General features: G+C 40.8%; 1 protein-coding gene across 1 annotated transcript in view; it reads left to right on the top strand.

Moving 5' to 3' along the window:
* Window positions 1–9210, top strand: part of CPXM2 (carboxypeptidase X, M14 family member 2) — a 73234-nt gene that overhangs the window by 44107 nt on the left and 19917 nt on the right. The window contains exons 4-5 of the mRNA XM_027890961.1: window positions 1703–1787; window positions 2264–2414. Coding sequence (XP_027746762.1) covers window positions 1703–1787; window positions 2264–2414 — 236 coding nt within the window. The remainder of the gene's footprint in view (window positions 1–1702; window positions 1788–2263; window positions 2415–9210) is intronic.

The raw sequence follows: 9210 nt of genomic DNA, 5'->3' as shown, positions 1-9210 counted from the left end.
GGAGGCATTAGTATACACATACAGAAGTGCTTTTCCAAATTCTGCAAAACGTTTACCTCATCTTTGGGTTTCAGTGTGTAAAAAAAAAAAAACCACACACACACACACAAATAATAATAATAAAAAACAAAACAAAACGACCAAAAACCCTGATGTACTTTTTTGGTAAGTCTGGACATCAGTTTGAATCTTCCGTGTAAGTGGGAGCACTGTTACTCAGAAAATGAACTAGCAGATGGAAATCTAAAGTTACAAATACTGGCTTAGGCATTACGTGAAGGTCTCTGTCTTGTGCAAGGGGAAGCTTAGTGAATTTGGGCTGATCTTGGGGCTTCCCATTTTTTGGTCTTCTCTAGAAGTCTGACAGTGGAATCAACGTGTGTCTGTGTGTGTGTGTATTCATAGGTAGTTTGTTACCATTATTTGCTGATTTTAAAATTAAAAAACACAAACAACCAAAGTTGTATTTGTTTGGGTGCAGTACAAGGGGCAGTTTTTTATAGGTGTGTCTGTCCTTCCAGGTACTCCCTGATCTCCAGTTCTTATGCTCTGATGCTTCTCCCATAACTTCCCAAATGGCCCCTATTCTTCTCTGGGGTCCCAAGAACTTTCCTTACGCTGGTTTCACTCCCAGCTATCTGATTGTAGCTTAGCTAAGAACCCATGTTGAAGAATGACAGCTCTGCTGGTTATGCATGATCAGTTTATGTAGATAAATACAGAATCTAATCATCATTGGACTGACTTTATAGTACAAGCCCACCTCCAAGCCACAGGTCTCCAAGTCCCTGCCTACTGAAACCAGGAGGCTGTTAGGGGAAAAAATGAATTACTGCTGCTTTTACAAATATGAGAGGAGAGTGGGGTATCAGTTTTTCCAGCCTCCTCCATAGCTGTATATGCATTTCCACAGGGAATGCCCAAGCAGTGTAAAAGCTCCATAACTTTATCTCCTCCCAGAATATGGGAACCGGCGTTTCATTTCTCTTCGTACTCTTCTTTAGCTGGATCCAGAAAAAGTATAACTGAAGTGCAAATGTAAATTTTGCTTTTTTAGTTTAAAGAGGATTTTGCTGTAAATCAGATAACAGGCCATTAGAAAGATCAGCCTACTGAGGATTGATCTGAATATTGTAGGAGTGCACTGGGGCTGTGATCAATTGGACTCTGCTGTGCCGAGACAGAATTGTCTCTCTGTCCTTATCTCTTGCTAATAAATACAAGAATGACTGCAGGCTCCAGTTATTCTTGTATTGAAAGAAATGGAAATTTTTCTGGTTGAAATTCACAGACATTTCATCCTGGAGGATTTATTACTTTTTTTTTTTTCCCCCATCCTCTCTGATAATAACAGCAGAACTAATAAATGTTCTGTAGCTGAAAAGGTGATTTTTGAACACTGTATAAATCTGTTCTAGATAAGCCATTTATCCCAAACTCTGCATATAAAAGGAAAGGAAAGCTATAATTTCTCACCTCCTGGAATACCAGAATATTATCTCACTGGAGTTTTGCTTCTAGGTGCTATGATTTTTGAATTGTTTGTTGAATCTGGGTTGTCACGTCCCTTTTTCAGCCAGCTGTTGACATGACTTTGTCCAGTGGAATTTCCATTGCTAGCAGCTTTACAAGTTTGATAATACTAAACAACAGTCACTCTAAGTTATGAAAAACAACTTAGTTGCTCTCTGTCTTTTTCCAGGAGTAACTGGGTGACCTCTTACAGAGTCTTGGTGAGCAATGACAGCCACGCATGGACTGCTGTCAGAAACGAGTCTGGAGATGTGGTGAGTATGAGGAAACAGATGTTTTATGATGAAGAGCAGAGGCTGGAAAGCAAGGGGATGGCCATCTGGAGTTTTGATTTGCCAGATTAGTCAGTGTAGGACTTAAAGGCAACATCTCCCAGTGGTCCCCCTGATTTTAAGAGCAAATCACACAGTACAGAAAGGGACCCAGAGTACCCCTTTGGCAAGCTTGTGTCTGATTATGATAAGATGTATTTCTCGTTGCTGGCCCATGCTGGGATTAGCATCAGTTTGCTGATCCCTGAGGAAATCTCATGCCTGTTTCCAGAGAGGGGCTCTAGAGCTCCAGCTCCAAGGGGCATGAGGGGATTGTGCTCTTTGAAGAGCCATTCTGGCCTGAGCCACCATCAACCTGGGGCTGGACTGGGTGATTTCATTTGTTTCTATAACCAAAAACTGCTAAAAGACATTTTGAAGAACCGACCTTGCCATTTTCCTGTGTTTGGCCTGCATAGATTTTTAAAGGAAACAGTGAGAAGGAGATCCCAGTCCTCAACATGCTGCCGGTGCCACTGGTTGCACGTTACATCCGGATAAACCCTCGCTCCTGGTTCGAGGAAGGAAGCATCTGCATGAGACTGGAAATCTTAGGCTGCCCTTTGCCAGGTAAGAGGTTTCTCAGTTGATGCTTTTCTTTTGAGGTAATGCTTTGGAGAGTAGAGTTACGCAAAAAGAAACCAAAATACCTGTCCAGAATCACAGATAGTATCAGGATAACTTCTCACAGGCAATCCCACAGTAAGTGGCTTTATTAATAAAACAAGATTGCCTGGGAGATATAACAAGATTTTCTTTGTTGTTTGAGCTTAAATGCAGTGCAATTAATCTTACTGAGTGCACATGTACTATGGAGGCAACAGGATTATGTATGCTTGCAGATGTCTTAAGCTTCTAAAGCAAGAAAGAACAACTATAATTCTATAGCCTGATTTTTAATATTTTTTTTTATTATTATTTATTTCTATAAGCCATGGGGCTTCTCTGAAATATTTTGAAGGCGAATAATCCGACTCAACTAGTGCTTATCTTACAGGGGGGAAGAGGGGGAAGTGGGGGTGTAAGGAATTCCTAGCAAATTTCAGGTGTTATTAAATCCAGCATGATCCTTGGTAAGTCAAAAGTGAAGGAAAATGGTCCTATGCCATGAAAGGCCACTTAAAAAAACCCCAAACAAACATTCAGTGCTGTAAATTCTGTCAAGGCTGTGGTTCTGTTAAGCACAATGTAAATAGTCTTGTAGTGGATTTATGTCTTCATATGTATGTGTATGGATATAAATAATTAAAAACCTGTTTGCTCAAAGCTTTTCTAAGTCACTCACTGCTCATTCCATGCCTCGCATCTCCTTTATTTTTCTTTTAATTTGATCTCAAATTCTGGCACCTTGGGGGAATTTTTTGCAGAGGGCTATGAACAGTATTTTCAAAATATTGGAGCCAGAAAAAGAACTGCCTTTCCAGAGCTTTCATTATTGCTTTATCTGTTTCTGCCTCTGTTCTGAGTCTTGCTGCCTCCAATGCCACTGTTGATGTAGGGTCTCCACATGCCAAGCAGAGGTAGCCTAATTTTTGTCCTTTAGATGTTTAAATACTCAAGGGGGAAAAAACCCAACCAAAAACCCCAACCATTTGGGGCATGGACGGGATAATTCTCTGATAAAGAGAGGTATGGGGCAAGTATTGTCATAAAACTTTGTTTGTAGGTGTGTTGCCACAAAGCTGTGAAATTCAGGACCACATAGACAGCTGCTTTTTTGTGGGTAAAAAATACATCCTGGATTTCATGGCAGTGACCAGGGGTGCCCTGTGCATGTGAAATTTTCATGTTTTCACTAGGATTCTGATTTCTTTCTCTTTCAGCTGGGGGTTTAGAACACTCCAGCTCTGCAGGTTGCATTTTCCCCATTGTACCTCTTACCCTGGATGGGCAGTTCCACAGCCAGTATTCCCCCTCAGCTCTTGAAAGAACTCTCAAGGAACAGTGATCTATCCCAAATTCCTATGCAGGTTTGCAAAGGATCCACTCTGTATAAACCAGGGTGTGAGGATGAAGGAAAAGTGAGGCTTTTTCAGCACTGTGAATTTACAGAGAGGTCTCAAGGGATGACAGAGAGGGCACAGGGATAAAAGAGATACCACTCAAACCATTTTGGAGGGCAATTTGTAGGGAAATTGTAATGCTTCTTTTCTATTCCCTAAAACTGTACCTAAAGATGAAAGAGCAAAAATGCCAGTGTTTGAGAAGGTGATTTTTAGTTAGTACAGCAGTTATTTAGCCCAAATTTTTATTGGCCATACACCCACACAAGGCCAAAGTCTTGCTTTGCAGCGTTATTAAAGTTTGTCACCCTCCAGCTTCGTGGGGCTGTGTCAGTGGGAAAAGGTGAGAGCACATCTGCACTGCCACCATTGCTGCGCTGAGTGCTCTTACAGCTTGCCACAGATCTTGCATTAGCATGGAAACAGCATCAGTGCATCTTCCTGGTAGTCATTTATTGAGTTAATTGCCCGCAGTGTCTGATTCAGTGTATTCCTGAAAGAAAATACCAGAATCATTCATTGAGAGACATAATGGGAGTGGGGCGTGTTCATTCAAAATGTAATTGGACTGAAAGAACTAATAGGTTTTGATAAGTGCTGACCCATCTTTTTAGCTCAGAAAGGCCTGACATTTCTTTCTTCTCGCTCATTTTATTCATCGCACGCAAGGCGCTCGAAACAAAGCTGCTCCTCAGGTTTGAAGAGGCCTTTCCACGCACGTTTTTTCTTCCTGCAGGACGTGGCATTTTTTGCAGTTCCCTCTGAAGTGGATTCCTCGCCCATTATTGGTGTCATCTTGCTCGTTCCAAGTTGGATACTCCAATGGTTTGGCCGTGGGAGCAGCGGCTTTGACGGCTCTGCTCTAACACACTGCATTGTTTGTGTGGCAGAAATCAAGGTCTTTCCTGACACAGTTTTTTCCATAAAACTGAGCAAGTCTCCTAAATTAATCAAAATCAGGAGGTGGAGCTCTGTTAGTTCAGTTAGCTCCAGCCATTCCAGAGCCTAAAAACCCATGAAAGAAGTTATGTGATGCTCTGTTTCCTTGAACGCTGTGTGTGGTTTTGATTGTTTTGCACCCTGAGTGTGAACAGACAAGAAATCAAGTTGTCAGGAGGAGCAGTTTGGTCAGTTCAGAGTTCCAAGGCACCACATCTTCCTCTAAGGCAATGATAGTGCACAGGCACATGGGGCATAGGGAAATAATCTCCAAAAAAAAAAGAAGGGTGGAAGGACATTAAGACACTTTTCATGACTGTGAATTTCTTTCCATGTCTTCTAGACTTGTAATTTTAGGGTTTATGTCTTTATTAATCCTTGAATAAATTAAGTCATTTGCATTCAGTCTGTGCTCTATATCAGCTTTTCATCATGCTGGCTCACAAGGGAGGGTAATAAAGGAGTAAGGAGAAAGGATAAAAGATAAAGAAGAAACCTGAATAAGATACCAATATTCTGGGAAAGCTTTTTAGCACTGTCAGAATGAGATGGAAATGGTTAAAGACAGCTAGGACCCATTCCTGCAGGTAAGGATCTGGCAATAAAACCTGCTGCATGTGATGGGTGCCCTAAAAATTGGACAAATCACGAGAAAACTACATGGATATTTGGAACAGAGAAGTTACTCATTATCTATTCTGTATTATAGAGGATAATTGTAATTTTTTTCAGTGAAATGCTTATATCTTATCCATAACGTACATTTTTGGCATAGTGTAGGCTAGTTTTGACAAACAACCTTTTCTAGACTGTTACAGTAGCTCTATAAAAAGAAGCCGTGTTATCCAATTGTGTCAGTAATGTCTTTTGGGCAACAGAAATGATTTGCTGTTTCACCCAGGGAAAGACATTTATCTGTGGTGGAAAGATGCCAGAAAATCCTACCTATAGCAGATGATCAGTGCTGCCATTTCTCACTGGGCTAAAAGAGGACAAAAACACAAGCGTTTAATTCCCTCCCCACTTTCCAAAAATGTTGGTATTTACAGACATGCAGATTGACACACACAATCTTTTGCAACTGCCTCAGAGGGATGGATGTACTTGCCTCGCCTTTTCTTTCTCAAACCTAAGGAAAGTCGAAAAAAGGAATTGCTTATGATCAAAAGTACCCAGAGATCCGAGAGAGAAAATTAGCTGAGCTCTTCATGCATTTATTTATACTGTACAGTATTCAAGGCAATAGGCAATTATTTTAATGGAATACATTTGTGATGAAATTTAATTTTTAATAGTTCTTATATAGAAAACTATCACTGGTACCATGATTATGCCATCACTTTCAACCCACGATAAAAAATGAACTTTAACAACTCTGTAATGGAGTACTGTGTTTTGCAGTGGATTTGAAGTTAAAATTTTTGGTGAGTTTGAGCAAAGGCTGAATAAAAATGAGACCAAATTCAGTAATTCTCCTGGGAAAGGGCAGTGTTTCTCCATACTCGTCAAGACACCTGTGTAACATCCCCCAGCAATACAGTGGGTGTCATTAAAAGGTTTTATTTCAGATTTTCTTTCTAAAAGTAAGTGTGTATTATCCTGAAGAAGTGTTAAGAATCCTCAGAATTGTCATTATTATCAGAACTGAGCTGTAGGAAATCATTAGAATGATAAGAAGGTGGTAGAAAACCTTTAAGAGGCAACTATGGTAGATTAAGAGTTTGCGTTTCCTCTTACCCATTATTATCACTCATTATGCTTAACCGGAATCACTAGTTTTATATTTGACTCTACATCAACATATATATAAAAGAATCCATTTATAGTTGAAAGATATTATTTCATTGCTGATTTTTTTGCCTTGCTGATTTAATGTGTGATCTTAATGCTCATGAGCAATGCTCATGAGACTGCCATGAAACACATCATGTGGAAAAAACCTTGGAATCACTTGATATGACCAGATTAATTTCAAGATTACACATGTACTGTCTGTGAGATGTTCCATTTTGTGAAGACAAGTCAAATTCACTTATATGGCACAGAAATTAAAAAAAAAGAAATAAAAAAATCGGTCATTTGCAAAAGGGCTCGTTGAGGTTTTTAAGGCGGTCTAAAGGATTTAGACTGGAATATTCTTTTTATTAAAAATGTCTCTGGATCACTTGGGTTGACTTCATTATCTCATACATTCAGAGCACCATTCTGAGCTTGCAGAGCTCCTTTAATAGGATACCCTAAAGCTGACAGAAGGAATTCTGTGAGCGCGAAGCGTAGGAACAAATTGAGGTGGGAACGCAAGCGAGTTTTACTCAATAGATGGGACTCTTTTGATCATATTGCTTTGTGAGTGTTGATTTCAAGACATCAGAAGCTCACTTTATATTTTTCTAGTGGTAATTAACACCGAAAACTAATGTAGGGGGGAAAAAAAAAAGACCAGCAGACATTGTTGTGGTGAGCAAAATAACCAGGAACCCACAGGAAGCATCAGGGCTCTGCTGGCTGAGGGGCCGTGTTGAGCTGTGACAGAACAGGAGAAAAAATCCCTCCTGTTTGTCAAACTGCTGGGCAATTGGTCCTTTCTGGTACTTTTTATGGGCAGTTCTCAGAGCTCTCGTGCCGGAAAGGAGCTGGGCAGGGGAGGCACCGAGGTGATCACAGGGATGGAGCAGCTCTGCTGCGAGGAAAGGCTGACAGAGTTGGGATTGTTCAACCTGGAGAAGAGAAGCTTCGGGGTGACCTGATTGTGGCCTTTCAGGACCTGAAGGGAGCTACAAGAAAGAGGGAAAGAGACTATTTACAAGGGGCTGGAGTGACAGGACAAGGGGCAATGGCTTCAAATTGGAAGAGAGTAGGTTTAGATGAGCTATGAGGAAGAAATCCTTCCCTGTGAGGGTGGGCAGGCCCTGGCACAGGTTGCTCAGAGAAGCTGTGGCTGCCCCATCCCTGGAAGTGTCCAAGGCCAGGTTGGACGAGGCTTGGAGCAACCTGGGCTAGTGGAAGGTGTCCCTGCCCGTGGCAGGAGGAGAGATTGCAACTGGATGAATTTTAAGGACTCTTCCAACCCAGGCCAGTCTGTGATTCTGTGAATCTGTATGATTTTACAGCTTCCTGGTCACTTGTCCATCTTTACAAAGAATAGAAAGATGAAGGGAGAAAGATGTCTCTACTGACAAACTTCATTAACTCTACTGGTGATGTAAAGACAGATTAGTGGTAGAAAAAACGAATAGATTTCTCTGTATAAATGGGAGTGCCACAGTTTTGCAGGGTATTTTCTCCTTGGAAGAAAACAAGACCATCTGAGGAATTCCTATGAATAAATGAGCATACTTCTGTTATAACTAATCTGTGATTTGAGTTTCTTAGTATTTATCCTCTGTTTTGCTAAAGAAAATAATTTTTGTCAGAGTGGACCCATCCAGCTGTGCACAAGCCTCGTGTGCCTTTCTAAATTTTAGCTTCCTAAATGTAGCTGCAGCAGAAATCCAGTGACCCTGACTACAGCAGAGCCTGGCAAAATATGAGTATTAATTCTCTAGGGAACTGTCAAAACTGTGCTCTGTTGCTGAGGAAGGGCCAGAGATACAATCATTCTCACTTTACAATTATTTGAAGTTTCCACCAACTCTACAGCATTCACAGTCATTCCCAGGATATTAGTGTTTGATGTATGGAAAAAGTGCCAGACTTTGAAAGGAGTGGGATTAAAGTATTAGGAAAAAAATCAGTTGCTGTATATTTTGGCTCGTGGTGATATAGAAAACCTCCAACATCCTGGCCGTTTTATGATGTTTATTTTTATATTTTTACAACAAAGGGATATTTTTTCACTTATGAAGATATTCTGTGGGCCATCAAACACATTGTGTGAGAAGACGTGTGGGTTTTTTTTATGATTTCCATTTCTTGGTCATCAACATATTAGTGAATAATTTCTGCAGATTAACATGGGATGACCTTTAAGGGTTTGGCTTTCCAGAGGCAACTACAGAGTTAGTGCAGCATTGCTGCTGTCAAGGACTTGCATCACTTTAGCTTGAAGTTAGACTGGAAAAAAGCCAGGTTATTTATGTGAAACTTAAGGCTCTGATTCTTCAAAACATTTTTTTTTTTTTTAAATAAGCAAAGAAATCTTGTTCTCTCACCTGATTACATGGGTGTGCAGTGATAGGGCAAGGGGAAATGGCTTTTAGATGAAGGAAGGCAGGTTTAGATTAGATATTAGGAGGAAATTTGTCCCTATGAGGCCCTGGCACAGGTTTGCCCAGAGAAGCTGTGGCTGCTCCATCCCTGGAATTGTGCAGAGCCAGGTTGAACGGGGCTTGGAGCAACCTGGGCTAGTGGAATTTGTCCCTACCTGTGACAGGGAGGTTGGAATGAGATGAGTTTTAATGTCCCTTCCAACCCAACCCATTCTG

This window comes from Empidonax traillii, unplaced genomic scaffold, assembly GCF_003031625.1.
Source record: "Empidonax traillii isolate 1590-97213 ecotype Southwest subspecies unplaced genomic scaffold, ASM303162v1 scaffold304:size641404, whole genome shotgun sequence".
Taxonomy (NCBI): Eukaryota; Metazoa; Chordata; class Aves; order Passeriformes; family Tyrannidae; genus Empidonax; species Empidonax traillii.
The sequence above is the reverse complement of the archived record's forward strand: the minus strand, read 5'-3'. Positions and strand labels throughout refer to the sequence as shown.